Raw genomic sequence first — 20,465 nt, forward strand, 5'->3', positions numbered from 1 at the left:
CTCTCTCTCTCTCTCTCTCTCTCTCTCTCTCTCTCTCTCTCTCCTTCCCTCCCTCCCTCCCTCCCTCCCTCCCTCCCTCCTTCTTTCTTCCTCCCTCTCTTTGAAATCAATGAAAACATATCCTCAGGTGAGAAGGTGGCCATCTGCAAGGCAAGGAGGAAGCCTCGGGATAAATCAAACCTGCCAACAACTTGATCTTGGACTTCTAGAATCAAATAACTGTGAGAAAATTAATTTTTGTTAATTAATTGTTTAAGCCACCCAGTCTGTAGCATTTTGTTATGGCAGCCCAAGCAAACTAATATAATAGTTAAAGCACTTGGGGGAGGGTAATAAACTTCATATTTGCAGTATGATGAGCATTACATAGGGGGAGAGAACCTGGAAGTGGAGAGTCCCAAAGGAAAGTTAGGGGAGTTTCGTGTGTGTGTGTGTGTGTGTGTGTGTGTGTGTGTGTGTGGTTGCGTGCGTGTGCGTGTGCGTGCATGCATGCACACACACACACACACACACACGGTGCTTGTATGAATAAGGAAGAGCTTTGAAAATATTTGTATGTGAAAAGGAAGGAGAACACAAGGGTATGCTGTTATTAGCTTGTTCCCAAACATCCCAAATGTCTACCTTCTGAGCACAAAGCGCCTTTGAGGTCCTTTGGTTTTGTGACTTGCTCTGCATTCTGGTAAACGCATGCAGAAGTGAAGTATGTTCCTTCCAGCCTTCAGCTTTAAGGACCAATGTGGCTTTGCCACCTTCTGTTTTCCTCTCCTGTGACAACAGGGAGTATTTTACATGCTGGTTGCTCTGTAATTCTGAGGCTTAAAGCCAGGACAACTTGAACAGCCGGGACTGGTCTAAAATGGGCATAGATTGCCAACAAAAAATTCCTTTTTTTGTCCTAAATCAATGATAGATTTGGGTTGTTTACTACTGCATCATAATTTAGTCTCTTAATTGAAGCAAAGATAAGAAAAGTAAATTAAGAATTAATGAACCACAAATTCTGGAAAGAAGGATTACTGAAAGCAGATAGGGTAGTGAGCTTTGGAGCAAATTCTCTGAGACTAAAATAATGGAAGGAAGTCTATGTGAATGTTGGGATAAGGTTTGGTTTGCGCGGACAGAAATTTCAGGAGAGAACCTACTTTGGAACTCTATATTCCATGTCTGGCAGTTTTTAGATCACAGGAATTAAAAGTCAGATTGCAAAAAGAAGTTGCATGAAGGTCAAGGGGGTCTACGCTGGATACAGAAAATAATAATAATTGCAGAAAATAAAGGAGTTAAAACAATAGTAGCCATAGTGAGGTCAAGATTTATCTACCCCCACAGAGCCAATTAATGCTGTTCCTATTACAAGAATCCACAGTTCAGTTTCCAGCTCAATACTTGGTGTAAGACACACCATACCTCCTTTTCCAGTTTTACATGAAATGCCTCAATGAATAAAACATTATATTCTTTGGAATAGTCAGAATTTAGGTTGCTGGGAAGGTGACTATATCATTACAATTATTTTTCTATGGCCATGAGAATATTTCCAGTTAAAATTAACAGCATAACAAATTCAGGGAGATGCTAGAAGTTCCAGCTAATTATCCTTGAGGGACTGTGTTACATATGCCAGTTGCTCATCTTGGTCTTAAAACATCTCTAGAATACAGAAATCATATATAATTACTACGAGAAAGTTTTAAAATATTTAAAAAAAAAACAGGAAAAGATTCCTGGTCAGAATACTTATTCACAGCCAATATGTCAGGGCTATATACAGTTTCATAATTTTTGATTTGTGCTTGCAACAGTCTAACAAATGATTTCCCTCCTTTGGTTTTGCCCACTCATTTAGCCTTCACTGCACACCCCATACTGTTGTAAGAATTAGTTTTGGGAATCAGCCATATCACTTTCCTACTTTCAAATCCTAAGAATTCAAGTCAAATGTCTTACCATGGTATATAACCTCTATACTCTTTGCCCCTAGCATCCTATGACAGTCCCCTACCCTCCACTCACACACCCAGCCAAAAACCACATACTTACATTGCATAAGATATTTCAACATTAACCAGATAATATTCCAAGTTAGCACATACCATTTCCTCTACCCAGAACTGCCTTCTCCTCCTGCTCCACTCTCCCAACCCCTACCCATCAGTCGTGATCCAGTTGAAACCTCATTTCCTCTCTGACCCCTGCCCACAGCCTGTGCGGCTTTTGTTGGTTCACCCTGTTTCTCACAGCACTTAGCGCCTGTTCAACCCTAACTTGGTAGTATTGTAACTCCTCTGTTTGTATATATGCCCCCCTGATTATAATTCCTCTGTTTGTATATCTGTGTTCCCTAAAGGCAAACATCATGTCTTCTTCATGTTAAAAAAAAAAGTGCTTTTATTTATTTTAGAAAGAGAGGAGAGAGAAACATCGATTGGTTGCCTCACACACTCACCCTGACTGGGGATGGAAACCTCAACCTGGGCATGTGCCCTGACCAGGAATTGAAACAGTGACCTTTTGGTACATGGGACAATGCTCAACCAACTGAGCCACACCAGCCAAGGGCAAAAGCTATGTCTTTTTCTATGTCCCCAAGGTTTGGATCACAGTTTGGTACCCAACAAGCACTCAACAAATTTTGGTTGAATTGAGTCAGATGCAGTATTATTTTTTAACAGCTTCCAAAATTAGGAATTTCTACAGGAAATACATATTTTAAAATGATAGTGATAATTTAAAGCCCTCCAAGAACACAGCTGACTTGGGAAACTTTAAATTTGGAGACCTATTCCTAGATTGTAGAGAAATATCAGGAAAATCTTTCTGGTGCATTGCATTAAAAATGAAGAAATCTAAAGGACAGGATTACAGACTGTGACAGATTCTACTAAACAGGCTCCAGACAGATTATAAATGTGATGCTGAAATTAATATGTAGTTACATATTAATATTTAGTCACACTGCTTTGTAAGATAGCTATCATAATTAATGATCACAGATACACTATATTGTAAAAAAGAGTGAAAAAGAGCCTAAGAAATCCTCTGTTCTGGTAGTTCTCTGTTCTAACTGCACTTTATCATCACCAAGGAAACATGTAAGCTGTATACACAGATTTCCCCCTCAGACATTCAGATTAATTGGTCTGGGTTAGGATCCAGGCACCTGAGTTTTTCTGGATTTTCCTACCTACAAGATCTTAATGTGCAGCCAGGGTTGAGAACCAGTGATTTAATCCAACCCTGTTATATTATAACTAGAGACCTGGTGCATGAAATTCATGCACTGGGGGGCAGGGGGTCTTCAGCCCGGCTTGCACCCTCTCACATCCCGGGACCCCTCGGGGGATGTCCCTGGGGATCAGTCCTAAGCTGGCAGGCAGACATCCATCTCACAGTCTGGGATTCCTCTGGCAGTCCGGGATCCCTCGCTCCTTATTGTCCGCCTGCTCACTGCTCCTTAGTGATGCTGCAGAGGCAGGAGAGGCTCCCACCACCGCCACTGCACTTGCCAGCTGTGAGCCTGGTTTCTGGCTGAGCGGCACTCCCCCTGTGGGAGTTCACTGACCACCAGGGGGCAGCTCCTGCATTGAGTGTCTGCCCCCTGGTGGTCAGTGTGCATCATAGTGACTGGTTGTTCCACCATTCAGTCAATTTGCATATTAGGGTTTTATTATATAGGATTAAGGAAAATGAAAATCAGAAAAGTGAAAGGACCTGTGAAAAGTAACTAAGTTAGTCAGGCCTTTAGTCTGACAAAAGAACTAAGTTACTTTTAATAATTCATTAATTCATTCGCTTAAAATGCCAAAACTTAGCAATGTCAGGCTGATACTGGATGCCTGAAAAACTAAACTTGAATGAATGTTTACATAGAAAAATATTTTCATCCCTCTTTAAATGTTTACAGAAATTATCACACTTTCATCAGAGCACACTTATTGGTGGACTAGGAAGCAGATAGGTGACTTCTTCCTATCAGAATTTGCACTTAGGAAGTAATATGTTCAGACAGGATTTCTCTGTGTATCTGTACAGTCTGCATGGTCTGGTAGGAGAGCAGGGAGTGGGGGACATGCTGACCACTGGCTAATGAACACCTTTGTACACTATGCTAGCACAGCAAAGAGGGAAAAGGCTGCAGCACAATTGCTCATTCAGAGCTTACAGCCTTGTTTGCCCTGAGCTCACTAAAGGCAAGAGGGAAACATGGACCAGCATAGTTATTGCTTCATTGCTCCCCATGCCCTTGAGGCCAGCAGTGCCAGAATGGTCTTCTGATCTGTCACATGGCCAAGAAAAAAAAGTAAGAAAACTCAACTCACCCTGAAGTTGTCCTTTCTTTGTTCAGTGGACATAGGAATGCCTAGTTACTATAGTAAAATGGAGCAACAATTCTGATTGGCTGCTCCTTTATAAATTGTCTTTAATCATTTTTTCAAGTAATAAAAATACCTTTTCCGAGTAGTAAAATAATTAAAAGACACATGAAGAACAAGTTAATATATGCCTTTTATAGTTTTTACCTCTCTCCCTCCTGAGGAAACCAATGTTAACAGCCTGGTCTGTTTTCTTCAGCTTCCTCTATGTGTATAACAGTAAGTAACCCAAAACAGACAGAGAGATATATAAGAAGAGACAAAGAGATAGTTTGGTTTTGCAAAACTAGGACCAAGCTATACGCATACATGACATTGGCTTAGCTCACTTGATAATACATCATGGACCCATTTTATGTTAATAAATCTCAGTCTTGCCCTAGCTGGGCAGCTAAGTGGATTAGAGCATTGTCCCTATAGGCCAAAGTTCGGAGTTCAATCCTCAGTCAGGGCACATACAAGAATTAACTAATAAATGCACAAATTAGTGGAACAACAAATTGATGTTTCTCCCTCTCTCTAAAATCAACTAAAAAAATCTGTCTTACTTATTTTTATCTAGTTGTATAATGTTCCATCACCTAGCTATAGCAACACTAGCATAATCTATTAAAGTATTCCGTTAAGCTCATTTATTCTGTCATTTACATGGCTGGCGCTTCTCATAGGTATGGTTTGAAGAGTGGCAACCACATGTTCCAAACCGTGCTGATCTTCTAGGGGCTGTTTTCACTTAGGCATATGGCTCTGATCTGCACTGGACTTGGCACTGCATTTCATTAGATGTTGCTGGAAACAGAGCTGTGTTCAAAAGGCATACCGCTCCATCTTATGTCTTCATCTACAGGGAATTTGTTTCAATTTTAAAACATTTATAAACTGTCACATATTGCACTTCCCTCTCTTTTTTGCACACGGTATAAAATAAACTATTTCTAATTTTTGGCCAAATCTAATTAACTGGAAAAATGTTGGAGAAGAATCTTATTTTTTAAAGGCTCATTTCTCTGTGGATTGTTGCAGACCACACATTTCTTTACTTAATGACATGTATTGATTTTTTTTTTACCCCTAAAGTCAGTCTACACATAACACAGAACCCAAATTAAAAGCAGTGCCTAGCACACTGTTTGAAAATATCTGTAGAACAAAGGTCAAACGTGCAGTTTGCTAGTTAATGGCCTGAGGCAAAGTCAAGGTTAATGCGGTGCTAATGAGCAGGCTCACCCCTGCAGGGATATCTGACCACAGTTGTCAAACAGTAGACTTTCAAAATGTCAGTCTCTTGCTTAGCAGAGGAAATGTATAATTACATGTTCCTAGATAAGTTCTATTTTCGCTTGCTATACTGAATCCATATTTAATCATTTTTCTTCTCAATGAAGTCATTCTATTAGACAAAATATTTTTATAAATTTTTAGAACTAGAAAAATTATAGATTTCTATTCTATAGCAATAATAGTTTTCATTGTACACATTTGAAAATACTTCAATGTCTATAGTTAGATCAGCTATAGGGAGAAACGAAATCTAGGTTCTTGACCACTTTCTAAAGAGATTTTGTGATGTATGGAGAATGGGAGGAGAGGGTGAAATTAATACTAAGAAGCCATGCAATGTACAGCACCAGGCACCTTCCTCACAAACATGAATGTGTTTCACGCACATGGCATTCCGATTGGATTAAAAAGAAAAATGCAATTTTTTTTCTAAAGGAGTAACTCCGAGAGTCTGCTCTCTGAACCCCACCTGAACTCACTGCTCATTATGGGAGCTGTGACCTGAGGATCCACACCATTCTCTAAGAGGATTGTATTTCCTGACTAAATGATTCCAGGTTTTTTGCTCCTCATAGGAAGTCTCCTTGTTCATGTGGCACGGTTTCCCCTCATTAGAAGATTGACTGTGCTTTCTCAACAAAGCTGAAGGAGTTAAGATGGGTGGTAGGTTAGGGAGCATCAGGGAAAGGAATGGGAAGGGGAAATGGAAATATGCTAATGTCCTTAGCTACCCTCTGCAGAGGATTCTTTTCTGACAGGTGATGCATGGTTAGCTCTCTCTGGTGGTGGTTTTATACTAACCCTGAGCTGGACGTCCCGAGCTCTCTGTACAATTAGTATAGACACCTCTATTTCTCACTTTTCAATATACCTCTAAACCCCACACATTATCATTTAATGTCCCAATAAAAAGGTCCCTTTCTGAAAGCATCATCCTCTAAAAAGAATGATTTAAACCTGATGTCAAAACTGGGTTTTTAAAACCAGTTCTCATCTCGTTTACCCATGTTGTAAAAATGTACCTTAAAATGCATAGACTCTGTTCTCCATTAGAAAGGACTTTAAACAAAGGCCTTACTCATTTATAAAACCAAACGCTGAACCAAGTGTCTAATACTTAAAAAATCAGATACTATTAGGGAAATTGAGCATCCATTCAAAGAGAGATATAATTTCTCCTACCTCATAATTTTGTTTTTTAATAAAATTATGCAATTGTTTGTTCAATTTACTAATTTCAAAAAGTATAATATTGGTTTTTCTATAGAAAATATTTTTGAGCACATGATTGGTTCAAGATTAACAAAGCTGTTTAGCCAAATAGAGTATTTACAAATCTAAGGATTCTAATATAGGTCATTCACACAAAAAGTCACTTTGAGTCCCTATATTTTGAAATTCAGCATTTTAGGTCAAATCTTGATAGTTATTACTTTTTTTTCTAATTATTGAAAATATTCTGTGGTTGCTAACATTTTGACTATAAATTCCATTACTTGGAGGACAAGAGAACACACTTTGAATAGTGTTTTCTTCTCTCAGCACTAGCAGAGCATTAATAATATACCTTCCCTTTAATACCATGCCAATAAAAGGGCTTCTTCCTCATTCCTTCCTTTTTTCTTGTTTCCATTTGTGATTCCAATCAGCTATTCCTATTTACCTCCATCCATGAACTTACTTATCTGATTGATGGACAATATATACCTGGTACAATAGTTCCCGCTCACATTTCCAGTTACTATACATCTCTCAGTGCTAATTCTTCTGTTCCTGGACTCTAGGTCAGGATATCTATAATTAATAGAGTTTGAAAAAAAAATGAGGCAATTTAGTCTGCAGTTTTATTCCTGTTATTCAAGTAAGTCTCATTTTGGGGGGAAATGAGACTCACAGGTGACCCAGTTATTACTGTAGTTCCCTATTTCTGATGGGTGGCATAGCATATCACTAAGGTTGAGAACTATCCGATTTAATGGTCATTATTTGTACGGCTGAGAGAAAAAAAATATTTTTTACGTTTTTCTGCAGTGAGAAACTTGAGGAGATTTCTTTCTAGTCACATTAACTTTAAGTTGACGGCCTCAACATTACAGATGTTGCAAATTAACTTGAGGACCAACGCATTATAGACCATTGATATAACTTGAAGAGTTTAGAATAAATGTCATGCTCCCTGAAATAAGCCTTCCTCATTTAAGCAAGCTAACTGTGTGAGTTCTAATTACAGCCACTGACAGCCACATACGTTTTGCCTAGAATGTTCAGTAATTGTTACCATCAAAACCAAAAGTGGGTATCTGTTCGATACCACACATGTGCATGCAGCCACATCTAAGACTAATCACGATTTCAACTTCTAGTTCACATCAAATAGTTGAGGCCATCTCTTCTTTCAGCACAAGGAGTGTGTAATGTTACTTTAATATTCTATGGATTGGATTTAGTTTCAGATGTTTCATAAAATGGTAATTAATTTTTCCTTAATATTGGTTTTAAGAAAACTCAGTTTGTAAAAACTTTATTTTTAATATTGGTCAAATTACTTTCCAATGCACAAAATTTTGCATGCTTTTGTTTATGAACTTTTTCTGGGAAGTTTTTTATCAAATTCTCAGTGGGATACGTGACCCGCAAAGTTAGGCACCACTAGCCTAAACTTTTGCCATATGTGTGCTCAGCCTTCTGGCATTCCTTCTTCCTGTGTGCCTGGTTTTTGACCCGCTGAGGTCCTGCTCTTCATTATTCATGTAAATTTTGATGCTGGCCTGCCTGGGAGCTTACATTTCCTCAGCCCTGCTCTGACCGGGCCTCTCACCCCCTAACCGAAGCCTGGCCTTGTCCTGCCCTGCCCTCGGTGCCCTCACTACCACCACTCACTAAGCACTGGTTTCAATTAAACAGAAATGGGAACATGACCTTTTTTTTTAGTAAATTAAACTTTAATAATAAATAATAATGGCACCTCAAAGAGGCATTAACTTCCTTTTAGGAAATAAATTGGAAATTGCTTTCTCCAATCCTATAAATGGTATTACATTTTTCTCAAAGAGATAACTTTTCCCTGACCTTTGGACTTTTTCATTCACTGAGGATGTATATTCACAATTCATCACTAAGCCCAGTATATCAATACTGGTTTCCATGTAAACAAACATAGATACCCAAGGACATGCATCAGGAGTATTGTGTTAAATAAGGTTTAACTATGTAGCTATACATTCTTGCATTTTAAGCTAAACTAATCAAATTTAATATTAACCTAGTCCACCTATCTTAGTAATAATCCTAAATAATATTGTATTCTTCATTCAGTCTATGTTTAAATTTTTTTCTGTTTCACTAATTATTTTTAACCACTTCACTGTGTTCTTTTGTGATATACAGGGGACCAATTTATGTGCTTTCATAGACTGTCACATCCTGAATTGAACCATGTCCTGTCTCACTCCTCGCCTTATACCACACACTTTCAAGTGTCCTCTTTAGTTCCCCACTCTCAACAAATGAAACTGTCCGTGTTCTATGCCATTAAAATTCTATGTGGTTAAAATACTCAAATCAAGATTTAATAAACACATTAAAATAATATGAAGCTGCCTGATGAAACAATATTCCTAATGAAGTTCCCAAATGAAATTAATTAAAAAAACAACACATAAAACAACTTAAATTATATTTTGCTTCAAACATTAAAAACCCAACATTTCTAAAAATTCTCCTTTTTCCACCTTCACATCAAAATCCTCTCTGATATTAAAAAAAATCTTACTTTTACTAAGTACCTAAGACAGTCTCTGTTACCTCAATACACACCTGTGCATGCAGCCAATTCCCTTAATTGGTGCATTCTTAAATGAGAAGCTTGGCTAATTGGAAGGCTTGCTGGAGAACAGATGGGGCACTGGTGTTGAGACTCTCTGTCTTAATTTATTGTCCTGGGGTTTTCCTAATTACCCACTTAATTGGCACAGCCACGCCACTTTGAAATAATAATGTACAGCTAATTATCACCGATTTAAGCTTGCTAATAGCTTATTCTTACCAGCTAACTTCAAGAAATCAAGCAGAGAGAGGAACTGCCACAGGGAAATCATTCTGCCTGGGCTGGTTTAGACAGCTATACGACTGCAATGTCCTCTACAATGGCGCTGATTTGGTTCCTGGCCCAAAAGGCTAAACAGTGATGCTTTGCTGGATGTGTAAAGGAGAGATAGCTTTTCCTTGCCTTTCTCAACTTTTGGAGATCTTTGTAACTGGTGTGTATCAACTCAAAGCTTTCAATTAGCTAATTATATGTATGTTGTATAAGTTTTTTAAAAATAGTGTAGAAGAATGACTACAATCACATCTCCAAAATCTAATCAAGACAATTCAATGCTTTGGTTTAGCTCCCCTCCTTCCAAGCTAAAAGATCTACTCCACGAGCAAGTTTAGCACAACTCTTAGATCCAGGGACAGACTTGATTAAGGGAAATTTCCTTCTTCAAACATTAGAAATAAAGCAAGGAAAATGCAGTGCATTACACAGAAGGGCTCTCTATAAAATGAATATAGAAGGAGGGGAGGGGAGATTATACAAACAAAATGTGGGGGGGTTCTTTGTAACTTTTTAGAAGCTTGGGAATGTATAGAGAAATATCTATCATTAGGATAAGATACTATACTTCTGCTTTAGTTTACAATTATTTTGCACTTACTGCAGGTACTTTTTTAAAATTTCTTTATTGAGTAAAGTATTACATATATGTCCTTATCCCCCCATTATTCCTTCAAACACCCCACTCGTGCCCTCACCCCCCTGGTGTCTGTATCCATTGGTTAGGCTTATATGCATGCACACAAGTCCTTTGGTTGATCTCTTCCCCTTACCCCCACAATCCCCTACCTTCCCTCTGAGGTTTGACGGTCTGATCAATGCTTATCTGTTTTTGTTCATCAGTTTATGTTGTTCATTATATTCCATAAATGAGTGAGATCATGTGATATTTATCTTTCTCTGACTGGCTTATTTCACTTAGCATAATGCTCTCCAGTTCCATCCATGCTGTTGCAAATGGTAAGAATTCTTTCTTTTTTACCGCAGCATAGTATGCCATTGTGTAGATGTACCACCGTTTTTTAATCCACTCATCTGCTGATGGGCACTTAGGCTGTTTCCAAATCTTAGTTATGGTGAATTGTGCTGCTATGAACATAGGGGTGCATTTATCCTTTCTGATTGCTGTTCCTAGTTTCTTGGGATATATTCCTAGAAGTGGGATCACTGGGTCAAATGGGAGTTCCATTTTTAGTTTTTTGAGGAAACTCCATACTGTTCTCCACAGTGGTTGCACCAGTCTGCATTCCTACCAGCAGTGCACAAAGGTTCCTTTTTCTCCACATCCTCACCAGCACTTGTCATTTGTTGATTTGTTGATGATAGCCATTCTGACAGGTGTGAGATGGTACCTCATTGTCATTTTGATTTGCATCTCTCGGATGATTAGTGACTTTGAGCATGTTTTCATATGTCTCTTGGCCTTTCTTCTGTCTTCTTTCAAAAAGTATCTATTTAGGTCCGTCCCCAGTTTTTGATTGGGTTGTTTATCTTCCTTTTGTTAAGTTGTTTGAGTTCCCTGTAAATGTTGGAGATTAAACCCTTATCGGTAATAACATTGGCAATAGAGGAGGACATAAACAGATGGAAGAACATACCATGTTCATGGATTGGTAGAATCAACATCATAAAAATGCCCAAAGCAATCTATAGATTCAATGCACTCTCCATTAAAATACCAATGGCATATTTCACAGACCTAGAATGAACTTTCCAAAAATTTATCTCAAATAAAAAGACCCTGAATAGCTGCAGCGATCCTGAGAAAGAACAACAAAGTAGGTGGGATCTCAATACCAGATATCAAGCTGTATTACAAAGCCACTGTTCTCAAAACAGCCTGGTACGGGCACAAGAACAGACATATAAACCAATGGAATAAAATAGAGAACCCAGAGATCGACCCAAACCACTAAGCTCAATTAATATTCCACAAAGGAGGTAAGAACATACAATGGAGTCAAGACAGTCTCTTCAATAAATGGTGTTGGGAAAATTAGACAGATACATGCAAAAAAATAAAACTAGACCACCAACTTACACCATACACAAAAATAAACTCAAAATGGATAAAGGACTTAAACGTAAGACGGGAAACCCTAAAAATATTAGAGAAATCCACAAGCAGCAAAATCTCAGACATATGCCAAAGCAATATCTTCACCGATACAGCTCCTAGGGCAATGGAAACTAAAGAGAAAATAAACAAATGGGACTACATCAAAATAAAAAGCTTTTGCACAGAAAACAAACAAACAAACAAACAAAAAATCAACAAAACAACAAGAAAGCCCACTGCAGGTACTTTTTCAAAGATCTCCAGGTCAGGTTCCCTAGAAGCAGTGCCTGAGATGGGAATTTGGATGCAGTCAATTTCATGGAGGGACTGCTCTTAAGAGAAAGGTCATGAGGGAGGCCAGGGAGAGTGGGCAGGAAGACATGAGGTAGGGATGTGGTCTCAGCTTCAGGCAGACTCCACCGGGAGCGCTGAAGCATGAAACCATCACGTCTATGGTCCCATCACCTACAGTAAGAAACAAGCCTTTCTTCCCATGCCAGCCATGGAGATGCTTCCAAGGGGTGAGGCAGGTGGGAGTTTGGCCCCTCCCCCAGGATGAGATGGTGCTGCAGCCAGTCTCTAGGATGACCCCCAACAATCTTTCCTTCCATGCCCTTGTGTAGTCCCATCCACACTGAGCAGACGGGCCTGTGTAACCTACAGGATACTGCGGAGATGACAGTGGGAGACTTCTGAAGCTAGATTATGAAAGGCGCTGTAGATTCAGCCTTGCTCTCTCTTGGATTGCCTGTCCCTCAGGAAACAAGCCTCAACATTGAGGAAACTCAAGCAGTCCTATGAAGAGGTCACTGTGACAAGAAAGCAAGGCCTCCTGCCAACAGCCCTGTGAGTGAGCCGTCCTGGGAAATGATAATCCGTCCCCCTGAGAACTTCAGAGGACTCTATCCTGGCTGACAACCTGACAGCCATCTCCCTAGGGACCCGAGTCAAAATCCTATAGCTAAGCAGTCCCCACACTCCTGACCCCTGGAAAATGCATAATAAATGCTTATTGTCGCTTTTAAGCCACTCGTTTGGGAATGATTTGTTAGGCAGCAGTTGGTAACAGATCAGATGGCTCCTGTCTGTTGAGGACAGTTCCCCAGAGCAGAGGGCAGCTGTGAGTGATCAGCAGCCAGGAGGCAGGTAGAATGACCAGGTGAAGGGAGTTGAGCAGGGCCCCCCGCAGCATCTACTACCTTAGTTACCTCTCATGTTAAATGTTTCCACTAAACCTCCCCTGCTATTTACAGAGTGTCATGTCATGAACTTCACTGTGGCCTGGACATCTGTTCTTTTAAATATGGTGTGACCGGCAACAACTTAGAAGTCTAGATCTATTAAAAGTATTCTTTAAAAGATGACAATATGTTCAGACAAAAAAAGCTGTGAGAATTCATCACTAGTAATAAGTAATAAAAGTTATACTAAAGCTAAAATAAAATGATTCATGATGGATACATGGGACTAGGAAAAGAAAAGAGCACCAAAAAGAATTAAAATATATGAAGAATTGTACATAAATAGGGACTACTAGTATTTAAAAAGAACAATGTCTTCGGGCTTGTTAAAATATTGGATGAAGTAAGATCTGTTGACAAAACAGTACAAAAGATAGGAAGAGAGTAATAGAGTGAAACTATTTTAAGATTCTTACATTGTTTAATAAAGTGGCAAGAGTTCTAATTTAAAATATATGGTAAAACTAAAAATGCATATTGTGATCTCTATGATAGCCATTAAAAAGTAATAAACATGCCTAGCCTGGTGTGTTCGATGGTTAGAGTACTGGCCTGCTCACTGAATGGTCCCAGTTTAGATTCCTAGTCAAGGGCATATACCTGGATTTTGGATTTGATCTGGCCCCAATTGGGGCGCATGTGGGAGGCAACCAATCCATGTTTCTCTCACATTGATGTTTCTTTCTCTCTCAAACACCCTCTCCCTCCTTCCCTTCTATACTCTCTAGAAATCAATAAATATTCTTGGGTGATATTAACGCAACAACAAAAGGAAAAAAAAAAGATCATAAAGCTCTGAGGATAAAAAGAATAATAAATACCGAAATACCTGTTAAACTCAAAAGAAGGCAAGAAAGGATAAATAATTAAGCTCCATTCAGGAGTGGCAGTAAAAAATCTTTAAAAATTGCCCAGCCTGTGTGGCTCAGTGCTTGAGCACTGACCTATGAACCAGGAGGTTACAGCACATGCAAGGTCAGGGCACATGCCCAGGTTATAGGCTCAGTCCCCAGTAGGGGGCGTTTCAGGATTCTCTCTCCTCACTGCTATTTCTATCTCTTTCTCCCTCTCCCTGCCTCTCTGAAATCAATAAAAGATATATTTTAAAGAACTGTAAAAAATGAAATACTTAAGTGGGCTCATTTGTAGTATCTATGGTTGTTCATTTTGTGGGGCATGAGACTGCTGTGATAGATCTATCCTGATTTGTAGGCGATGGCTAATGATGGCCCTCTGGTCAAGGGCATAGAAATAATGAGTTTGAAAGATTGGTGACAAAGTGGTCTACCTGATGGCCAGAGAAGATAGTAATAAAACTTTCCACTCATTTGAGCCCCACATTATTACTGAGACATTTTGTAACATTTCACCGCATTGGCTTAGTTTTGCTAGTGAATAAACCATGTTAAGTGTTGGGCTTTGTTTTGGTTTTCCAGTAATTTGATTATTTTGGTGGTGAAACAGACATGACCTTTAAGCTGGGTTTTATTATTAAAAACACCCATCCAAAGCATACTAATTCATCAAACACGAGACATAGTTGCTGATCACCATAGATGTTTAGAGAGAAAAAGGACAGGTATTTTGCATGTAAAATGTTAATTCTTTTATGTAGTAGCAAATAGTCAGCAATAAACCAGATCTTATCCAAAACTTATAGCGCATCTGAAGAGAGACTGGGACAATTTAGGAGCACCCTCCAAAAAGACAGAAACAAATTTATCATTACAGAGAGTAAGCTATGTAAAATATTGAATGATCCCTCAGGTATTATTAGAAATAATTATTTGAATTAATAATTGAATATAAAACTGTGAATTTCAGTTAATACAAAACATGCACTGAGAATCTAGTATTTGCCAGGGCATACACTGGTCAACTGAACACAAAATTAAATAATAGTTTCCTCCAGTTTTAAGGCATACTAATGAAGGTTGATTTAACATGTGAAATAATCTACACTAATAAAAGAGAAACATGAAAATTGATGTTTCTCTGCTATGCCCACCAGCCAATCAGGATGAGTATGCAAATTAACCCAATATAGATGGTGGTTAATTTGCATATGCAGGCGTGGAGGGGAGACTGAAGAAGACTGAAGATGACTGAAGACTGAAGAGGCTTGGCTTCTCCGCTGCAGCTGGAGCGGAGAAGCCAAGCCTCGCCTCTGCGGCCAGACCAAAGGCCTGGGTCCTGAGGAAAACCGGTGCTGGCTGCCAGGGGAAGAAAGGCCTATTGCATGAATCTTTCTGCAATGGGCCTCTAGTGATGGGTATAATGGTAGAAGCGTGAGTTAGGAGAGCAAGTCACTCAATGTTGGATCATTTTGAATCGACAGATAGCCATTTTCAGTATTCCAGGTAAAAGGTATGAAAATGTCTTTATATCAACCTCTTTCTTAGCAGAGTCTTAACCCCTAGTTAAGACTCACATGTATACTCTTTTGGTCTTATATTGTCCTATACAGTAGCCAGTAGCTACATAGAATATTGACCAACACTAATTAAAATGAAATAAATTAAAACTTCAATCCTCAATCACACTAGCTACATTTACATTTTTTTATATTTTATTGTGATAAGAATACTTACCAGGAGATATACCCTGTTAACAAATTTACTAGTGTACATAACAGTATTGTTGACCATAGAGAGGGGGAAATAGGGCGTCACTAATCAATGTGCGTAAAGTGTCAGTTCAGCAAGAGGAGTAAGCCATAGAGATCTGCTGAGCAACATTTTAAGGGCATGGTGATCACATGTGCCCAGGGCCTGCCATATTTATTATAGAAAATGCCCCTTTCACAGAAAGTTTTATTGACCTCAAAAGTTGCAGCTATGTTCCTCATTAATGGAATAAGAAGGAACCATTGGATTTTAAAGGGAATCAATGTTTATCTTTTGTTTCCTCAACAGTGTATTTTGTTCTACTTAATTGAATACATTCTATTCTGTTGTAAAATTAATGGCTTACTTTCTTTTCTCTTTCTGGCTGTAAAACAAATGTCTTACTTTCTTCTGTTGGCAAGCGTGTCTTCGCCATTTCTTGTAGAGATCTTCATTCTAAGCTTCTCTTTACTCCCATCGAAAGAACAACGGGGGCTTTCGGTGGGTGTTCTGATTGGATGACCACAGATCTTATTTACCTTTCAATAGAAAAATATATAGAAAAGACAGTTAGAAACTGTGCTCCGGACTTTCTGAGAATGGCACGGTCAGAGTACAAAACAATGACATGTTCTTACTTATCCCTCAATGTTAATTTTCAAGACGTATACTATTTGTCAATTTTTCACTGGGGGAATCAAACTATATGGCAACTGTGACAAATGGGTGCTATACACATTTATATAGTTTGTATGTATACATGTGAAAAATACATAAATATCAATGAGCATGCAAAATCAGTCAGAGAACTATATTAATAAACTTGTCTGCTGGTATAAATAAGGTTACTTAACCAAAGTGGATATTATTTATGGTTTATATTCATATGTATGACTAGTCACATACTTGTACTGATTTTTAAAATGAAAAAAAATGTTATTGAATATGTGGTCCATTTCTAAATTAGTTCTAAGGGTAGTTTTCTTCATAAGGTCATTTCTTAGAAATGACAATGAATATGTTTATATGAAGATCTCATTTTGTAATAGCTCTATATCTTATTCCTCAATTAGGTTTAATTTTAAGGGTGTATAATCCTCTTTTAAAAAAATCATTTATCCAATTGGAAAATTCAGTGTTTTTTACATCCTTATTTAGCAAAGATCTTTTGTATGATTTACAAATTATCATTGAAAAATTAAGTCAATAATTGGAGGCATTACAATTTAAAGCATCAAAAAGACTCATTGATACTTTACTCAATTAAAGAGGCAGAGTAGTATAATTAGAAATATATAAAAGCATTGCCTTGGAATCAGGAGACTTTGGTTAGTATCCTAATTTTTCCTCCTTAAGTGCTGAGATCTTGAAAACAGGGGCAGAACTTCTTTGAACTTGATACCCTTAGAGGTAAAATGAAACTCTTAGAGTAAATTTTCGAAAGTTCCTTAAAGTTCTAAATTTCTTTGATTTCCCATGCAATGAGCATTAAAATCTTATTCACCAAGTCATTTATTTAATCCATATTTATTTTGTTTCTAGTATTTGCAAAGAATATGTATTAGGTATTATCTATAATAATAAAAGTGCAACATGCTAATTAGACCAGACAGCCGAAAGACCTTCTGGATGTCTTTCCGGACATCCTTCCAGATGACCCTCCGGATGAAGCCGGGGCTGCTAGGGCCAACCCAAGCTACCACGGCTGCAAGGGCCAAGCCCCTTGTATGAATTTCGTGCATCGGGCCTCTAACGACCATTCAACCGGTCACTATGATGTACACTGATCACCAGAGGGCAGACACTCAACACAGGAGCTGCCTCCTGGTGATCAGTGCACTCCCACAGCCAACCTCCCGTGGCCAGCCAACCTCCCACAGTCCCTCCCCCCGGCTGGCTGGCCCTGATCGGCCCTGATCAGCCCTGATCGGCCCTGATCGGCCCCTATCACCGGCCAAGCCGAGGGACTCCACCTGTGCATGAATTCAGGCTTCTAGTAAAATATAAAAGATCAGAAACTAAAATTTCTCCCTAAAAGAGCTGACAATTCAGATGGAAGAAAAAAAAATTCCTTACAAATATCAAAATGCCAGTTGTGGATATAAAAAAAGTGGGACAAACAAGGTGTTATGACATCTGGAGAAAGGTGGGATCATTTCTAGTTCAGGGTGATGATGAAGAAAAACATCAGGAAAGACTGCTGTGGGAAGACTGCTCCACCGGGATGAGACTTGGAGCAGCCATTTGGCCTCAGTATGTTGAGGTTTATTTCAATTCAACCACATTATAAATATATAAATATCCATTGCACCTCTGTTCTGTTAGATACTAGAGATGCACACACGTACACATGAATAAAGTGTCTCTAGTATGCACAGTTAAGAGGAAAGCCAAACATGTAATATACACGTAGTAATTGTGATACAACATGACAAGAGCAATCAAGAAATACACAGAAGTAACACTGCAACACTTAAAAACAGACAGATTAACTCTATTTGGGGTGCTCGGGAAAGGACTTCAGGATGTCATGTCTAAACAGCAGTTAAAAGATGAAATAAAAAATAGGATATGGAAAGGGAGTGTGAAGAAAAATGCAGTCACAGATTTGGGGCAATAGCACACAGTCACACACTCAGAACTTAGAGGAGAAATCGAGCATAATACTGTGAGAAGGAGCAAGAGACTCAGTCTCAGCCCACACTGGGAAGCAGTGAGACCTGAAAAAAAAAAAAAGATGAATTGGGAATTTCTCAGATGGGCAAAGCAGGGGAAACATTCCATGAGAGAGGGAAAAAGCAAAGAGAGATGTACAACTTAATATGTTCTATAGAACAAAAAGTACATAATGAAAGGTGGTACAACAAGAGTTAAGACATTAAAATGCCGTGATACGTATGATGATGGTTGTTAACTAGACTTATTGTGGTGATTATTCTGAAATACATACGAATATCACATCATTATGTTGTACAACTGAAGCTAATATAATGTTAAATGTCAATTATATCTCAATATTTGAAAAAGCCATGACTTGAATACCATGCTAAAAAAAAATTGCTTCAGCGAATGAAGAACAAACAAAAGTTCCCAAGCAGGAAAGTGGTAGCTTAAGATTTCCACAAGAGAAAGATCTTCACGACAGGAGTATGCAGGGAGGGCGTTCAACAGCATGGATGGAACTGGAGAGCATTATGCTAAGTGAAATAAGCTGGTAAGAGAAAGATAAATAACACATGCTCTCACTCACTTGTGGGATATAACGAACAACATAAACTGATGAACAAAAATAGAGCCAGAGTCATAGAAGCATGGAACAGACTGTCCAACCTAAGAGGGAAGGTGGGAGGCTGGGGGGAGTGGAGAGGAGGGGGGTTGTAAGAGATCAACCAAAGGACTTGTATGCATGCATATGAGCATAACCAATGGACACAGACAGTAGGGAGGTGAGGGCATGTGCTGGGGGATTGGAATGGCCGGGGAGAGATCAATGTGGGGAAAAGGAGACTTATACAATACTTTAAACAATAAAGAATTTAAATAAAAATAAAATAAAATAAAATCTTATATAGCATTTGAATAAAGAAAACTTTTGGAGAAAAAAAAAAGAAAGAAAAGAGGTTCCTGCAGGAAACACTGGAGAACTGCTGAGCCCAAGGGCAGTGACAGAATAGATGAAAAGGAAGAAGCAGATATAAGTGCACAGGAGGAAGAGGTAGTGGCATGGAGATTGACTAGATATATCATGTTGTCAGAACAATGAATAATGATGAAAAATCCTGAGAGGTAAGTGCAAGAAAACATAAGGCTGACAGAGAAGATAAATAAAAATTCGGTTTGTCTGGAAAGAAGGGGGCATGAAGGATAATAGCAAAAGAAAATTCTGTTTGCATGGTAGGTTGAAGTAAGATCTTCAAGCTAAGAAGTTTTATTTATTAGACAAAAGCCTCTGCCAGCTGTTGGATGGAAAAGTAAAATACTAGAACTGATATTTAGCAAGTGAATATAACCACACTTTGTAAGCTGAACGAGAGAGAGAGAGAGAGAGAGAGAGAGAGAGAGAGAGAGAGAGAGAGACCTATTACAGGCAGGTAGATTAACACACCCTAAAGTAGTCCTATTAAAAGAAAATTTTATTCTGAACTACAGTAGTGGCACTGCCTGTGAAGAGATACTGTGTGGCTCAGCTGGTAGAGCATCATCCTGTGCACTGAAAGATCACCAATTCGATTCCACTCCAGGGCACATGCCCAGGTTGCGGGCTTGATCCCCAGTAGGTGGTGTGCAGTGAAATGAACTATTAAGCTGTAAAAAGACATAAAGAACACTTAAGTACTTATTACTAAGTAAAGCAAGCTAAGCTGAAAAGCCTACATTTTGTATGATACCAACTATATGACATTCTAAACAAGGCAAAATCATGGTGATAGTAAAAAGATCAGTTGTTGCCAGAGGTGTGGGGGCCGGGGGGGAAATGAATAGGCAGAGCACAAAGGATCTGTAGTGTAGAGCAGTGAAACTATTCTGTATGATACTATAATGGTGGATACATGTCTTTATACATTTGTCCAAACCCACAGAATGTACCAAAAATGAATTATGGACTGTGAGTGATAATGATGTGTCAATCAATGTAGGTTCATCAATCCTAAGAAATGTATCACTCTGGTGGAGGAGGTGGGGGGCAAAGGCTAGATGGGAAATCCTTGGACTTTCAGCTCAGTTTTGATGTGAACCTAAAACTGGTCTAAGAAAAATAAAGTCTATTTTGAGAAAGAAACTCAACAGAGTTTAGCAAATTAC

The 20,465-nt window shown here is 38.7% G+C and overlaps 1 protein-coding gene across 1 annotated transcript in view; it reads right to left on the minus strand.

The window, feature by feature from the left end:
• GPC5 (glypican 5) overlaps positions 1-20,465 on the minus strand; it is a 588,333-nt gene that overhangs the window by 330,385 nt on the left and 237,483 nt on the right. The window contains exon 4 of the mRNA XM_023754707.1: positions 16,068-16,201. Coding sequence (XP_023610475.1) covers positions 16,068-16,201 — 134 coding nt within the window. The remainder of the gene's footprint in view (positions 1-16,067; positions 16,202-20,465) is intronic.

This window comes from Myotis lucifugus, unplaced genomic scaffold (assembly GCF_000147115.1).
Source record: "Myotis lucifugus unplaced genomic scaffold, Myoluc2.0 scaffold_64, whole genome shotgun sequence".
NCBI classification, from domain to species: Eukaryota; Metazoa; Chordata; class Mammalia; order Chiroptera; family Vespertilionidae; genus Myotis; species Myotis lucifugus.